The sequence below is a fragment of the Mauremys reevesii genome, linkage group 20 (assembly GCF_016161935.1).
Source record: "Mauremys reevesii isolate NIE-2019 linkage group 20, ASM1616193v1, whole genome shotgun sequence".
Lineage (NCBI taxonomy): Eukaryota > Metazoa > Chordata > Testudines > Geoemydidae > Mauremys > Mauremys reevesii.
The window spans coordinates 21,302,119-21,319,943 of NC_052642.1; the positions used below are offsets into that span (position 1 = coordinate 21,302,119).

General features: G+C 37.8%; 1 protein-coding gene across 1 annotated transcript; it reads left to right on the forward strand.

Moving 5' to 3' along the window:
* Positions 1 to 172: 172 nt before the first annotated feature.
* ASPA (aspartoacylase) lies at positions 173 to 11,623 on the forward strand. The gene is made up of 7 exons (XM_039507961.1): positions 173 to 1,466; positions 3,453 to 3,715; positions 5,855 to 6,050; positions 7,292 to 7,385; positions 7,998 to 8,105; positions 10,163 to 10,272; positions 10,854 to 11,623. The coding sequence occupies exons 1-7, from the start codon at positions 1,212 to 1,214 to the stop codon at positions 11,049 to 11,051; spliced, it is 1,224 nt and encodes a 407-aa protein (XP_039363895.1). The 5' UTR covers positions 173 to 1,211; the 3' UTR covers positions 11,052 to 11,623.
* The last annotated feature ends 6,202 nt before the right edge of the window (positions 11,624 to 17,825 follow it).

Genomic DNA, 17,825 nt, shown 5'->3' on the forward strand with positions numbered 1-17,825 from the left:
CTCACAATTAAAACAATCACACCCAGCTAAAATAATGTAAATGCGTTTTTTAAAAAAATATATAGTAAAAAATATGGGGGGAAGGGATAGCCGTCATTTGAGCATTAGCCTGTTAAACCCAGGGTTGTGAGTTCAATCCTTGAGGGGGGACCATTTACAGATGGGGGCAAAATCAATACTTGGTCCTGCTAGTGAAGGCAGGGGGCTGGACCCAATGACCCTTCAAGGTCCCTTCCAGTTCTATGGGATAGGTATATCTCCATATTTTATTTTATTTTTTTAGAACAGCCCTTACCCTAAGATCTGGGTGTTCTGCAAGATAGACTAATAGTATTTCATTAAAAAAACTTTAAAAGATGTATAGTGCACTTAATAGGGCTACCAATTAAATATAAATGAGGGATTCATTTCTTTGGGGGTGAAAGGGTCCAGGTGCCCCAGTTGCCTGGATAGGAAAAACATGCCCAGTCTTTACAGTTACAGATATTGTTAGTCCTATCATCTTCATTGTAATTATTTAAGTGTAGAAGATCCACTCAGCAGCCTAGTACAGTAATTACTAGTTCACACAGGATACTAGCTAAAGTAGCAGGGTTTTGCCCCTTGCTCCTAGTCTGGCATGAGTTGTGTGCATTGCAGAGGAGTCACTCTCTTCCTCAAGGGAAGGAGTCCTCATTGTTTAAGTGGAGCAATGCTCTCTTCCTGTCTTTAAAGCAGTGCTGATAGGGGCAGCTCTAAGCACTATGATGCTTTAAGCAAGTTGGCAAATATCAACTCCTACCAGACTGCACTGACCTATACAAGTAGTTACTGAACATTTTGCTGCCCCTGGTATTTTGCTTTCAGGGTATTTTGCTTCTTTTAGAGTGGTAGATGCAGCCCTATGTTAAATATTCTTTGGAGGCAGTCAAGTTCAGCTTTCAGTCTTTAGGGCAGACTCGCTCCAACAGAGAGCATTGTGGGGGAGAATACACAGAGGAACCTCTATAAAATGATTTAGACTAAATAGCTTTATTATCATTAGTAATAGCTTTTCAAAGTCCTCCCAACCCTGCTCTTAAGGCTTTTGTACTGCTGCACAAATAAAAAAGCAATAATTACAGAATGCAAAAACAAAACAGCCCTAAAATGATATTAAAGAAGCCAAAATAAGTGCCTGAATAATTTTCCAGGGATACAAAATATAGGTGGTGGCGCACAACACAGTAATAATGGATTACATTGTTGTCAGCATCTTAACTCAGAAGACTGAAAACTCTTTAAATGTTTCTTTTTCATTTATGACCACAAGTTCACTAGAGTTAGTACTGGGAAACCAGGAGTTAAACATTCTTTGGAAGTTAACTTGCTTTAAGGGTATAAAAGAAGCTTCCACGGCTTTAGTCCTAAACTCATGTTTGGAAATGCACTGTATCTTTTCTATTAAAGCTCTTTCTCTGAGACAAACTTCTTGCATGTTAAATGAGGTAAGTGTATAAACAATTGCTGTGTTTCACTCTACCTCTTACAAGGAATTATAAACATTATCATATATTAAAAAATAAAAGAGAAACTGTGTTTACTAGCACTGTGTATTTGCATTTTACAGTTTACTTTCCAAAGTGCTGCACTGTTTAAATTCTATAAACAGGATTCAAAGTGTGAGTCATTTGTTCAGTCACTGTGTAATAACTTTGGAACCATGACCAAAAAGCAATGGTGTCAAAGGATGGTACAAAACAGTCTTTTGGTGTAAACATAACTATTCTAGTTTGTTTAATAAATTATTTACTACAGTTATCTTTCTTGCAACTATGTGACAAGTTATTAAAGTGAAGAAATAATACCCTTAGGTGTCTGAATAAGCATAGTCTATCCAGATTAGTTCACTACAAGGTTCAGTAAATCAGTATGCATAGGCTGAAATTTAAAGTGCAAGTTTTATTATGTGAGTACACTTCCAGTAGATTTAATCAAGATGTATGAATCCCATGTTCAGCTTTCTTTTATCTTTAACATATCAAATCTTTCTCACATAGCAGAGAGGTTTCTGGATGATTGAAATATAAATCATATATAAATTCTAACAGAAAGAAAGCAAATCTTGACAAAAATTATATTTTATATGCTTGAAATGTAGAATTCATTTGTATCTCTGTGGTGTGTAGTGAGTCATTACAGAGTTGCAATTACAATTAGTACAGATTACTCTTGCCTATAAAAAAGCTGTTTTTTCCTGCTGTTTTTTTATTCTCCAAGTTATCATACTATATGGTAAAAGCCTTTAGGAAAGGATGTGTGAAATGTTCACAATAGGGTGGGTTCCGGCTAGGCTCGACTTGTAGAAGACCTCATATAATGGCTTGGGATTGCAGGTATAATGCTGGCCATAAAACACTGCCAGGATGCCATGGAACATATGTGACTGCTGCATAGTCTACTTTTCCTCTTCGAAAGTCCTTTATGAATGGTAGTTATGGTGTATGTTTTGGGATTATGGAACAATTCTGAAGTTGGAAAAAGGCAGGTTCTTGACCTCTGAAGATTTTGAGAGGCAAATACAACTATTTGATCTTATGTCAGCTACATCCATCTATTTTTTGTATCATTAGAATCATAGAAGTTAGAAATGTAAAACACCAATTAGATAATCTGCACTAGCACAGAGGTCCATGCTAACAGATCCCATTGCAACATTGGGGCCAAGAATATTACACTCTGATGTGAATATATTGAATTCTAATTTTTAATTAAGCCCCCTGCAGTCACTGTTCATTAGTTAAGTATGATAGATCTGTCATATATATGTATGTGCACATATACATACACAAACAAAAAACATACTTCAAGAAATCCAGCTGTACTTGGATACCCACACGTCTTTGGTAGTTGACAGTAATGAGATTTCAGCATTTTGTCTTTCACAATACCTAAGATGTGAAATCATAACTTCATATTTTGTTGTGTATTTTTGCTTACTTTAAACCATTTCTCTATTGCATAGTGTACTGGCTATGTGATATAAAACACACATGAAGTGATGCACAAATATACCTGGTACATCCAATTTGAAGTGCGAGCATTCTGTGGATTTTCTATGTAGAATGTGAACATTATTTTAAAGTACAAATTAAAAATTATATTGTTTTTCATTAGTATAGTATTTGATTATACACTGTATAACATTACACATTGAGTACAGGAGTTAGTGATTGAACTATATGACTGTATCTTTAGCTGATTTATACATATTATGATCCAAATATGGTAAAAAGAAGGGCAGGGTTTGGGAAGGAGGAGTGTCAGTTTAGCAACACCCATGTATTGCAACAGAAAACTCGTAAGACTTGTTAGAGAAATGTTAATACACTTCAGTTAACATCTGGTCTAGACAGATAAAAAAGTCAAACATTTTCTGTCCTTTCTTAGGAACAAATGTTTTACTTTGCTATTATTTTCTGTTTTGATTGCAGCAATCATTAAAGCAGCTTAATAGAATGACTTCCTGTTATGTCGTTCATGAGGCTCCTGTACGAAGAGTTGCTATCTTTGGAGGGACTCATGGCAATGAGTTATCAGGGGTATTTTTGGTCAAGCATTGGCAAGAGAATGGAGATGAGATTCAAAGAACAGGGCTGGAAGTGAGACCATTTATTACCAACCCAAGAGCTGTGAAGAAATGTATTAGATACATTGACTGTGACCTGAACCGAGTTTTTGATCCTGATAATCTTGGGTAAGAATAACTGTGTGCTTGTATATTTTTAGTTTTCTATCTTAAATGTTATCAGGAGCTTCTTTTATTATTTTATTGGTAAAATTTTTACATGAACACCAATAATCTTTTGACAGTGCAATCACATGATATTGTTCACTGACCTTTAACCCAGAAAGACCAAATAGAATGTACTTAGTTGATTCATTGTTTAAATAGTGCTATTGCAACAAGAGACAAATTATCACAGAAAGTTAGACTATGTTTAAAATCAATATAGAATTTGCTGTATTCATGTAAAGTTAAAGTATTGCTATTACTCTGAGTGACAATGTCACTTCTCACATGTCTTGAAACCCCTTGGGCAATTTAACTTTTGGACTGTTGTTAATGTCACTGTACTGGTAGCCACATACCCAGTTGTTAAAACTCAAAGCTATTTAAATATAGATAAATATGATATCGTGTGTCTCTGAGAAAAAACAAATGTTATATAAATATTGAGAGTATTTTAAATTTCAGTCACATATAGTGTAGAATGAAATGTGAAAACAGTCAAGTTTGAAATATGCATAGTATGGCAAAATTATACAGACAAAATTGTCAATAAATTAAGTGATCACACTGTATTTCTTGATTTACATAATCTAAAACAAAGTGTAACTATTCCAATTTAAGAGGCTTATTTTATAATGATAAATGACATTTTTGTTAGCTCTGTGTTTGAGATGTTAACTGTCGAAATGGACTTTGGTAGGTGAATCAAGCATTTTAAAGTATGATATATCTGCATGCTCAACAGCTAATTATACAACACAAAGGTCCTGATGGGAAAGGTGGATAACAGCAAAGACCATTTATATCATACATGCTGTATAAAAATATTTGTCTTTACAATGCATCTATGCATTTTCATTTGACATTTTATCTAAGGGAGAATTGTTTTATTGGTAGTTTCCCTTATAAGGTAAATACTTGGCAAGAGACAAAGGTCTGCACCAACTTTTTAACTATTTACGCATACATATACTTATGCATTTAGAATAATTTGTCTTCCTCTTTATTATTTGAAATTGGAATGGTTTAACAAATGTACTGTCAGCTTATCTAATTTAAAGTACAGTATTTCTTCTTAAATGCTTTTTGTATAACTTTTACTAATATTTCTCAGTAAATCCCAACAGATTACTCAAGACTAGAGCATTAGTAAGTATATTTAGAAGACTATTATACTTTTTTTTTCTGGTGTGAAGACATAGTTACCAATGGCTTTACAAAAATAGAGTGTGATATCCCACCCCACTGGAGGTAATGACATAGCTCTCATTGACTTCAAAACAGCAGGATTTTACCCAGAGTACTTACATCTTTCCCCTATCCCAAGAAGTTCTCAGTTTCAATTAAATTAAAGCACAAAGATAGTCTATAATTGTATATGACATATCAGATGCCATTTTACAATTAAATTAATAAAGTACAGTACATTCAACTATAAAATCTCACAACCATAAACTACCGGTATATTAAAAAGAACAGTTTGATTTAGTCTTAAAGACATTGAGATGGAACTTACTAAAATCTTGAGGGAAAGAATTCCAGGTGGAATCCATAAGTATCATCTGCTTTATGGAGCGAGAGGACCCAAACCAAGGGATCTTAAGAATCTGGTCGGAATATGAAAAGTAAGAAGATGATAAAAAAAGGAAACAAGCCATGAAAAACATAGATCAGGACTAAGCGCATGAACTAACTCCTAAAAGACTTCTATGTTCAACAGATGCTGGATTAGGCCCTAGAAATGACTTCACATGGTGCATAAATCTTGTGCTGCCTTTCTGTACAGAGGGAGAATTTCAACCATTGTGAACTGGGAGCCCATGCAAAGTAGTAAAGCAGAAGTAATGTAAAATATCATTTTAGATTAGGTGAGAAATCTTGCAAAATACTAATAGCAACAACAGCAAGACACATTGCCTACTAGCATTTATACTTGTTGAGTTCAAGCACAACCTCTTACAGGTCAAACAGCTTGACAGGGTAGTTGTATATGGTATATCAATTCTAATCAATTATGGAAAAATCAAATGAAAAGGATACTCTACTTTTTGCTGACAGCAAAGCTATAGAATTTAATTAATTTATTTGTACTAATACTAACAGCAGGCAAATCACAGAAGATATTCCATATGAAGTGAGAAGGGCTCAGGAAATCAATCATGTATTTGGTCCAAAAGATAGTAATGATGCCTATGACCTTATTTTTGACCTTCACAACACAACTTCTAACATGGGTGGCACTCTTATTCTTGAAAACTCCAGGAATAACTTTACAATCCAGATGTTTCATTATATTAAGGTAAAACTAATTTTTAATAAACTATGAGAATAAATTTAGATTTGTATTTGAAACATATTACTGTATATCAACTTTGTGCCTTTATTTAAATACATTTATGCTGTTTTATTTTGCTAAAATGTTTGGTAAAGAATATAAAACTAACTATAGAATGGGATATTTACTATCACAAAGAATTATTAAATTGGGTCTAATACTGCTTAGTACTGATTCCAACCTTTCATTATAACAATTGATAGGCACAGCACTAGTAAATAAATTACCAGTAAGACAAATGTGGGGCCAGCAGCAAAAAATAACACACGGCAAAATTAATAAAAACTTACAGATCATTGGGTCTGTTTTTAAACTAGTCTGTCATAAAGCTGGAAAAAATTGTAGGCTGAATGCAAAATTTTGTAAGACATCAGTTATTTAAAATGCAGACTTGAAAAATGAATGGAATAAGGCTATGACAAAAGAAACTCTGATATACATTGGCTGCAGTACTAATAAGTGTTGGAAATGTTTAATCTTGTTGGTATTGCAAGTGACACACATTTAGGGTGAGACTTTCAAAAGTGCTCCATGTTGGCTTGTTATCTTACTGAAGTTAACGATAAGCTTCCTACTGTCTTTAATGGGAGCAAAATTAGGTCAATATGGTACATTTTGAAGATTCCCCTCCCCTTAATTCATATACTTCAAGATAAGATATTTCATATACTTGACATATGATATTTAATTTTCATCGTGCACCCTCTGTTTATATACTGTTCAAAGATGTGGTCAGTTTATGTGTAAGAGTATATGAAGATTGGCATACAGCTAATCAAAATGTAGAAATGATAGGCAGTAATCTAGAAAGGAATGGATAGGAAGGCTTTCTGCCAAGATATATAAAAGAACTGGGCTAACTCACTACGTGTGTCTCATAAGAGAATCTAACCCTACCTAGAAGAAAAATATTTGAAATCTGTCCTAAAGCAATTTGATTCTGGGTAAATTAAGACTGGGACTGTGTTCATTTATATTAGTGTGCAGCAAAGTTCAGTGGAGCATGCCTGTCATGAACTAAGGGAAAGCAGACCAACAAATATAGCTTTGTATGTTTTCTAAAGATGTCCTACTTATTTTAGGGCCATGAAATAAGAGCAACATATTGAAGACATTGTGTAAATCACTTCAGCATCAGTAGTCTTTTGTAGCGCAACATTTTTAATATTTGCATAACAAAGACTTTTTTTGACAAATCTTCACAGAATGCTTTGGCCCCAGAATGCTGTCCTGTTTTCCTGATTGAACATCCTAACTTGAAATATGCAACAACTCGATCTATAGCAAAACACCCTGTTGGTAAATATGAACGTTGAGACCACTTTCCAATCCCCAGAAATTATGAAAATGGATGCCTGTCTCCAAATATTTTTCTTTTTAAGTTGTTTCTTTAAGTTAAACAAATTTCTATGATGAGCTTCATCCACCTGCTTTGTAATCGTATGGGCTTGATTTGGTAAATAAATTATCCATTCTGCATCCTAAAGTGCCCCCCCTTTTTTTATACTCAATCAAGCCGCTTTTTGTAAGAATAATATTTTATTGAAGATATTTATAATATTTTAGGATAGAAAGTAAATTATGTTGTTTGATTAACGGCAGTACTGATGTTGAACTCAGAAGAGGTATTTATTTCTCATAAATAAAACTAGGATGCAATGTTGGTTGTTAACCAGAAAAGGGATGGTGGGATAAAAGAAAGAGAAATTGTGTCTAGCTAACCTGTTCATTTATACTACAATAGACAGGATAACATTCGAGAAATATTGCATTATTTTGCCTCCAATGTTAATTAAACTGGTAATTCTAAAACAGTAAGCACAGACACACACACGCATGTATGTTTTTAGTGTGCATTTTAAACATGTGACATACAATATGTCTATCGATATCTCCCTCATTTGTACACAGGTGTGGAAGTTGGGCCTCAGCCCCAAGGAGTTCTTAGAGCTGATATTTTGGACAAAATGAGAAAGATTATCAAACATGGCCTTGATTTTGTGCACATTTTTAATGAAGGTATAGTAAATCATGCAAGCATGAACACTCCTATTTTCTGCTAGTATCTCATTGCAAAAGAGTAGATTTTTTAAATAAATGAAGCTACAGCATTTTGCAATGAAACAAATGCAACTCATATTTTGTATTATTATTGTAGTATTAATAGTAAGTTCATTCATACAGTCTTTAATAAATTATTTACAATTTATTTTACTCAGACTGAATTACAGCATGATGAATAATTATATAAGAATGTTGGAACTGAAAATTGCACTTAAGCCTTAAGAACTTCTGTTAATTACTTTTGCCTTTTTTTACTGAATCTTGAGAATCTAGAATTATGGTGAAACTTGATTCATAGATTCTAGGACTGGAAGGGACCTCGAGAGGTCATCAAGTCCAGTCTCCTGCTCTCATGGCAGGACCAAATACTGTCTAGACCATCCGTGATAGACATTTATCTAACCTAATCTTAAATATCTCTAGAGATGGAGATTCTACAACCTCCCTAGGCAATTCATTCCAGTGTTTAACCACCCTGACAGTTAGGAACTTTTTCCTAATGTCCAACCTAAACCTCCCTTGCTGCAGTTTAAGCCCAATTGCTTCTTGTTCTATCCTTAGAGGCTAAGGTGAACAAGTTTTTCCCCTCCTCCTTATGACACTCTTTTAGATACCTGAAAACTGCTATCATGTCCCCTCTCAGTCTTCTCTTTTCCAAACTAAACAAACCCAATTCTTTCAGCCTTCCTTCATAGGTCATGTTCTCAGGACCTTTAATCATTCTTGTTGCTCTTCTCTGGACCCTCCTCAATTTATCCACATCTTTCTTGAAATGCAGTGCCCAGAACTGGACACAATACTCCAGTTGAGGCCTAACCAGCACAGAGTAGAGCCGAAGAATGACTTCTCATGTCTTGCTCACAACACACCTCTTAATGCATCCCAAAATCACGTTTGCTTTTTTTGCAACAGCATCACACTGTTGACTCATATGTAGCTTGTGGTCCATTATAACCCCTAGATCCCTTTCTGCCGTACTCCTTCCTAGACAGTCTCTTCACATTTTGTATGTGTGAAACTGATTTTTCCTTCCTAAGTGGAGCACTTTGCATTTGTCTTTGTTAAACTTCATCCTGTTTACCTCAGACCATTTCTCCAATTTGTCCAGATCATTTTGAATTATGACCCTGTCCTCCAAAGCAGTTGCAATCCCTCCCAGTTTGGTATCATCTGCAAACTTAATAAGCGTACTTTTTATGCCAATATCTAAGTCGTTGATGAAGATATTGAACAGAGCCGGTCCCAAAACAGACCCCTGCGGAACCCCACTTGTTATACCTTTCCAGCAGACTCCTACAAGATACGTCATAGATATAAAGTGGTAGTTCACAACTGTGTTCACAACTTATTTTATAGTAACTGTATGCTGAGAGTGCTATATAAACAAGAAACATTTATAATGAGCAGCTTATTCATTTCCATTTCTTACGTATACCTTTACCTCAAATCATTTTATGAGAGTCAATAAACTTTTGTTATGCACCTATACGAAGTCAATACACAGTTGTTATAAATTAAAATATCTTTGTATTGGGAAAGTTTTTGCTTGACTGCTGATTGTCAGTTTATTCTTGAAGCAGTGACATAGGCATGCATCAGTGCCATCTAAGAATTCCACATTATTGTGTCAGAAAACAAGAACTGCATGCAATCCCATCAATATAATTCCCTAACTATTAAATAATACTGTCAGATTTTATGAATTCCTCATCTACAAAATGAATTTATTACTGCGTATGCAGTGATTGAGATCCCTGATTTCAACAATACTGTTCAAATTTAGATCCAGATTTTTATGCAATGCTAAGCAACTGGGTCATCAATCAGCAACCTGACCTTCATGGGATAGGAAATCTGGAGCTAGACATATTAATGTTCCTTGAGTTAATTACTAACTGATAAACTATGAACAGATACAAATGAATGACTTCAGCCATTCTAAATAAATTAGATGTACTATTTAACTGGGAATTTGCTGACATGACATTTAAAAATATATTTATCCTTTCTAGGAAAGGAATTTCCACCATGTACAATTGAAATTTACAAAATAATGGAAAAAGTAGATTATCCCAGGAATAAAAATGGTGAAATTACAGCTGTTATTCACCCTAGCCTGCAGGTAAAATCTATCATTCTTCATTTACAACATTTTTATAGGTATTCCATTTGATGTTTGGTTTATGGTATAGTATATGGTATATCATCAAATCAGATATTTACAATTATGTCAAACCCACCAATGGAGAGATTGAATGTTTTAGAACCATTCATATAAGTTTTATAACTAACGGTTTACAGTATTTCAGTAATTGAATTGGGAAGTTCTAAACTCAGTTTTGAACAAAAAGTCAAGGAAAAGAAAGTATTATATACTTTCATTCTCAACAGGTACTTCCAGTTTTGGGAGTCAAACCTTTGAGAAACCTTGGGCCTGATTTTCAGAGTTGCTGAGCACTAACAGTTCCCATTTATTTCACCTGGAATAGTGAGCGCTCAGCACTTTTTAAAATCAGGCCCAAAATGCATGCCTGAGGTCAGGCATCCCAAATCAGTGGAGCTTTGAAAGTTTTGGCCATAAACTGCACAGAGTAGTCTAACTATGCATAATAAACTTAAGAATCTTATATGAAAGTTATAAAAAAATATGAAAGTGAAAATATAATCTATTTTCTAACAATCTATAATCTAATTTCCTATAAGGATCAAGACTGGCAGCCACTGAACAATGGGGATCCTATATTTTTAACTATTGATGGAGAGACCATTAATTATGAAGGGGATTCTACAGTATACCCAACATTTGTGAATGAGGCTGCATATTATGAAAAGAAACAAGCTTTTGTAAAAACAGTCAAAGTAAAACTTACTGCAAAAGGTATCAGATCCTCTTTGTCTTAGAACTAGGACATTTGTAAAAGATTATGAAACTTTTTTAGACATATGGCCAAATTCATTGCTGATTTCTACTCCGTGTAATCCAGGTGAAGTCAGTGGGGATTAATGGACCATAAATCAATGCAGAAATTAACCCTTAATTTAAAATTGTGTATTAATTAATTTTGCTAAGCACTTTGAAGATGAGGAGCACTTTTGAAATGCAAAGTATTATTTTTAGCCATGTTCAATAGTTTATTGCAGATACTAGAAATAAATATTACTAGTTTATATAGCTGATTTTTTCAGAATGCATTAAATACTGTGTCTATATAATATACCAAATTATTGATCAATGTGTTATAAACTTTTATATAAAGATTTTCCTACAGTTAAATTTTAAATCTTTCCCAAATGTTATTAAAAATTGTGCAACATGAAGTCTCCATTACTGAAAAAATACACACTGTGTTAGGAAATGTTTTCAATTTGAGTAAGAAAGATACTCTGAATAAAATAAAATAGAAACCAGGTACACTTAAAATATTATCTAGTTAATGTTAAAGACAAATAAATCAAAAATTGATTTTGTTGAGTTAGTGGCATATGTTTAAATTAAATGTTATGTACCCAGGAATGTACTGGTACAATATTATACTTCATGGTCACTATTTGTGGAAAGTGTAAGAATTTTGATGAAAATTTGATAAAATTTCTGCAGCAATGAAAATATAAAGCATTCTGTAATTGCAAAGTTTTTCAATTACATCTACATGTTGTCTGGCTATGCCAAAAGAAGAACAGGAGACATTTGACATTGGTTTAATCAGGCTGCAACTTTATTACTAGATGTCTGGGACGACCTGGTAGATAACAGTGTACAGTGCAGGTAACCCCATGTTTATTCCATAATTACCCAGGGGGCTTTTACCAACTCCCCCTCTTTTTCCATCCATGTCCCTCCAGCAAATCCATTGCCGGGACCGTACCCATCCACCCCCCACCTCCTAGGAGGGCTAAGGTTGCCTATAAGAATGAGGGGTTGGCCCCCTGACATACCAATCATAGGAGTCCCCAACCTTTAATTAACACCTCTTTTAAAAATTTTTCCCAAGCCATTTATCTGTATACCTTTCCTATGGAGTACCTGCACTGGACATCTGCCACAAGGAGCCACCAGCAATTAGCTTCGCTGCCTCCTCCCCACACGTAGTTGGGTTCCCAGACATCTCCTAATGCCATGTTTTATACCAGTTAAAACATGACAGCACCTAATTCGGACAGGTGAACCCCACGCTCCCGAAACAACTCTGCTGCCCCATATACTATGCCAGGATGTGAAATTACTATCTTTCCTATGGTCCCAAGGAATTTGGCCACCTCCCTGTTCACATACCTCCTTGTCTTGTCCATCCTGGGGCGACTCACGGCTCCCTGACAGACCCTGAAGCATGAAGCATGTCTGACCAAATCATATTAAGTCCTGGAAAAAGTTCAAGGATTAGCCCCCAAGTCCCTCCTTGCTCTGAGCATTAGTTCCACCCCTTTAAGCTTTCCCAAACTGTCTTCCCAAAAATGTACCACATTATATCTGGGGGCTGCTGACAGGCCTGCACAGCATATAGCATCAGTATTAGTTGATCCCATAACTTGACCCTCCTTGCATGCCGACAGTATCACCTCATCACCAAAGCCCAGCTCTGAACCCTCAGGCAACCCTGGACACGTGACTATGGACACAAAATTCAATACTATGCCTGCAGATCCACACCATTGTCTGCATGGCTGGTCGTTCAATATCTGTAATGAGATTACGATAAATTAATGCTGATTTACCGCCTGAGGTCTTACATACATTCGGTATGCATCTGAATGAAAACACCTGATTGCCTAGATTGCCTCTGCCTAGATTGCCTCTGCTCCCATATCTGTGCTGCTGCCGTTGCCACCCTGATTCTGAATGAGTGGAACCAAATGCAAGGGCTGGCAGCCCCAACCTCATCAGCCCCCATCTCAACCCAGTAACAAATCGATATGCTATGAGGGGACTCCCATCACCATGCATTAAAAGAGGGCCTTTCCCCTTTGGCCGTATAACTCTGTAGGCCTTCAAAGCCCGAACTGGGCAGACCCCAGGCTCACCACCCTGCCAGAGGATCACAGATTCACCCCGGTTGACTTGATCTGGCTTTGACCATCGGAAGTGTAATATTATTGAATGCTCCTGCCATTGTATATCCCGCAGTTGCAAAGCCCTTCCTGTTGAGTCCCTACCAGACCCAGATACTAGCTCACTGATCCTGAAAGCACCAAAAACGGCTGTCAAGAATGCAGCCCTGAACAAGGCCGCCTCCTGTCCATTATGACATACATTGCCAAGGATCTGCACAAGTTCCCTAAGTATGTAAGCCGTGATGGGACGACGGTAATCCAACCTAGGTCCACCAGTACGCGACCACCCAGCCAAAAACCTTCCAACTAAAAAACCACTGCAAAGATCAGAATAACCATTTAGTCTACTGATGAATGTAACGGCCGAAAAGCAATTCGAGATTGTGGAGGACACCAGTTGACGGTTTGCCAATGACAGCACGTACCGCAGCATCTGTTCCTTTGTAATGGACCATATCGCTGACCGGTCTTCCTAATCCTGAAATTGCATGAAATCATTAAAACTTCTCTCACAACCCTGCCACGTGCATGGAGCAACTGATCTCCGCACCACACTGAAAACCATTCTACATCAAGGTTCCATAGTGCTAGTGGCATCTGCCTGGGTTCCCGGATGGCTCCTAGTGACAACTCCAGAAATCTGTGGACCTGAAAATGAGACAAGGCGCGTGCTATGCCATTGTCAATCCCAAAGAGGTTATGAAGCAATGTAATTCCCTGGAGCCTTTCCGGGGGCCAAGCCTCGGGGCAAAACACATAAAAGGGATAAGAACCTCCATTAAACCCAGCCCACCAATTTGACCTAACACCCTTGCTGGGGTAGTCCCACCGGAGGCCTTAGCCCATTCCAATGCTTGAAGCTGGTCCCTTGTACCGGCCTGCCTTCTGTCACCCACGCCCTGTTCAAACAGGGCGTACCTGCAGGTGGCATTTGTTCTACCCTGTGTCCTATACCTCCCCTCACCATTGTGGCAGGAATGTGCTGTATGAGACCCAAAACATGTTTTGCATGCATGCCTGAATATATAGATCCTGCAAAATCCACTGCTATAAAGAAATGTATGCCTGTGAATGTATTGCATGCCTGCCCAGTGCGGTAACAGCAACTGCTGTGATTAGATGTATGCCACTGAATGTAGTGCATGCCCGTCCGATTATATTTATGTATCTAACAAAGCCGGGCTTCTCTCTGGGTAAGCTTCAGCTGTAACACAAGCATAGCTAAGGAATGCAGCCTTAGCAAGACACCTCTCCCATGGCTGTCCCCATGTTTGAGGAACTTACAGGTAGCCTGTATCAGCCGTGCAATACCCTGCATCTGCTTATGGGGGCGGAGGGGGGCAACTGAGACAGTTTCTGGCTGGCCCATGTGATACCCCATCGTGGGTTTTTTTGTTTTTTGGGGGGGTAAAGCATCAGAGGAATCACTTGTGCCTGCAATCCCCACCTTTGCCACATCATTTTGGTATCAGGATCCTCATTTAACTGACCCTGTCCTCAGTGTCTGCCTCGTCTGCAATCACTTGAGTGGAATGTCCAAGAACTGGGCAAACCATTAAGCCTTGTGCAGCCTTGCAAAGCTGTGGAAACAACCTCAGATGCAATAACCCTGATTACTTGTATCAAATCCCAGCTGACTGTCCCACCATCAAACGCAGCCAGCTCACTTGCCTGGGTGAGTGCCTCACCTTGAGACCCTTGCCCAAGCCTGATAGGCTGCCCTTGGCACTATCAGGCACTATCCCAGTCTCCCCCAGCCCCTCGCTCTTGTTGCAAGGATCCTGCCCGTGGCTCACCCGTCCCAAATAACTGCACTCCGTCCACCCTGTGCAGGGTTTGATTCCTCCCCAGTCCCGTCCCATGACACTAACTGGGAGGGTGAAGCAAAATTCCATCCCCTTGCTGTATCCTGCCCACAGCAGGTAAAACAGAAACCCTGTTCCCTAAACCTCTGTGCACCGCACAGCTGCTATGAGAGGGGGCCGCACTACTCCCTCTACTAATCTGTATACCAAGGGACAGAATCTGGCTCCCAGCTGCTTTGCTACTCAACGGCACCTCCCTTTGTGAATTCACTCCGCTATGCCTGCCTCGCCCCGCCTGAACCAGGGGAAATAGAGAATTAATTTCCCCCCTGTTCCTCCCAGCTCTCATTGTTCTGTGTCTGCCAGGAGTCATGCTAGGACAAAGGCCTGCTTCTCTATTCCGGAACTGAAGTGGGAGGAGGGCTTTCTCCCTCCTCCCTGCTCTCCTTCCACGTGGGTGCAGCCGAGTTAAACTGTAATCCGGAACTACTGAAACTTGCTACTAGTTCCTGCCTTTATCCTGGGACCGAAGTGGGGGGAAGGTCTTGGCTTGCTCACCGCCCTGCTTCGCTTCCATGTGGAGCCGAGTAGAGCTGAACACTGGAGCCCTCCTGCCTCAGCCTTGGTCTGTGTAAAAAGAAAGGCTCCCGGTCCCGTGCTGCTCCTTTTTAAACCCTGCATTCCCAGGGGTTGTCGGCGACCACTCTGCCCCTTATGCAGCAGTTTTCATCTCCCCCCAGCCAGCCAGCCAACCATAAAGCACTGTTCCCTTCACTCGCCAGACCAGCCAAAAAAAATACCTGCTTAAAGGTGCACGGCGGTCATTACATGGAGCAATTTCAAATAAAATGTTTGGCATAGCGTATGATTTCGCAATTCTTGCATCCCAGAACTCCTGTTATTTATTTATATGTATAAACGAATGCAAGAACAGGCTCATATGTTACAGAATTGCCATATCCAACCTGGACACATAATTAACCTCACAAATGTATTAGAAACGTGTTGTAAAATCATTCGTTAATAAGATCAGTGAAAGCATCAGCAACTAACTTCCACTGGAGCCAATTGAAAAATAAACCATTTCCAAGTTGTGAACTCATTGACATAAGTTTTTTGTTGAAGGACGAGTTGTAAATTCTATCTCTGATATATGACAAAACATTAAAAGGATTCCATGTGGAGCTTAGCAGGCTGCTGAAACTGTAATTTAGTGATTCTGTATTTGTAGGAACCAAGCCTGAGTATCACAGAGACAGAAAGAATGGGGGGCATGAATTAACTCTCTAAATATTTATTTTGTCATATTGGCATCAGTCAGGCTGAGAAAGCATTAAAAACCATGTGCATTATTTTTGATAGTTGCAGTAACTAACTATATCTCTTAAAAACACTGCGCAGTAACAAGTTGAAGGTTGTGTTAATTACAATGAAAAAGCAAAGGGTTCTGATATTAGCAACCATCCTCAAAAATCAGTATCAGAAAAATATTAGTGATAACAATGAGATGCACATGTCATTGCACAAGAAAAATAGCCACAAACAATTATTTAATGGGCCAGAAAACTATTGCACCTTCCTTTTCCTTTTAGAAGTGATGTCTTTCTTCTCCCTCTCACTCCCAACCAATATTCTTTATCCTTGCTTGGTGTTTCAATTGCAGTGTTAAGGCAATAATAAATACAGGAGAAAAATACATGTTTATTAAATTATCTGCTTTATTTCTTTAATTTTAAATAAATATTACTGTATATCAAAAGTATAGAATTTGGCCTTCTCTACCTATTATTATGGTCAAGGTTCTTGCAATCGTACTGCACAGAAACCATCTGGTACTGTGTGGTCTAGCTAGGCTCTTTGGCCACAATGGCATAAGTGAAAAGCAATAAAGAGTCCTGTGGCACCTTATAGACTAACAGACGTATTAGTCTATAAGGTGCCACAGGACTCCATTGCTTTTTACAGATACAGACTAACGCGGGTATCCTTCGGATAAATGGCATAAGTGTATCCTGCTTGGAAAACTACTAGAAGCAACCACACAAGATGACCAGAGTAAGGTTCCGTGTATGTGCTGTGTCTTCTCAGTTCTATATATGAAGAGGAATGTTTTCCCAGGTAACTGACAGGCATAGGTGAATTAACCAAAAGGCAAACGTGGCCCTACTGCAATATTATTGGCTGACAATTTCCAAAAAAGCTATTAGCACTGAAGAAATATTCCCATAAGACTCTGATTTCTTACTCACATGTGCTACTAGGCCAAACAGGGTTCAGCCATCACATTGACACCACCCATGAATCTCCTCCAATAAAAGTAAGCTTTGTTTTCTAAGATTTCAACTTTGTGGAGTCTGTTTCAGTTCTGCTTGACCTCTCTACAGGGGCTGTGCATAGCAAGAGACAGAGGATACAGGATCTATAGAAAGCCAATTAGTGACAACCACATTTACCATCTCCGCTAGCTCTGCACCCTGCTGTGTAATTTCTTTATGTCCTTTTGCCTTAAAACATTAGTCTTGTGGATCAGCTGACCCACTGTGGAGATAACTGATGCAATTGTAAGGATCTAATGCATATCTGTCTACCATACAAACACAGACCAAGATTTGGCTATATCTTTTCTGAATAGTCTCCTCAAAATAGAAATTAACAATGAAAATATTAGATCAGAATCCATGAAAACTAAGGCACATTCTACAGGAAATACATTACTACTGAACATACATAGAGCAAAAATATTTCTTTTTATATACACACACATACATAAAATAAAAAAACCAAACAATTCAAAGTTACATGTCTTGAGGACTGATAAAAT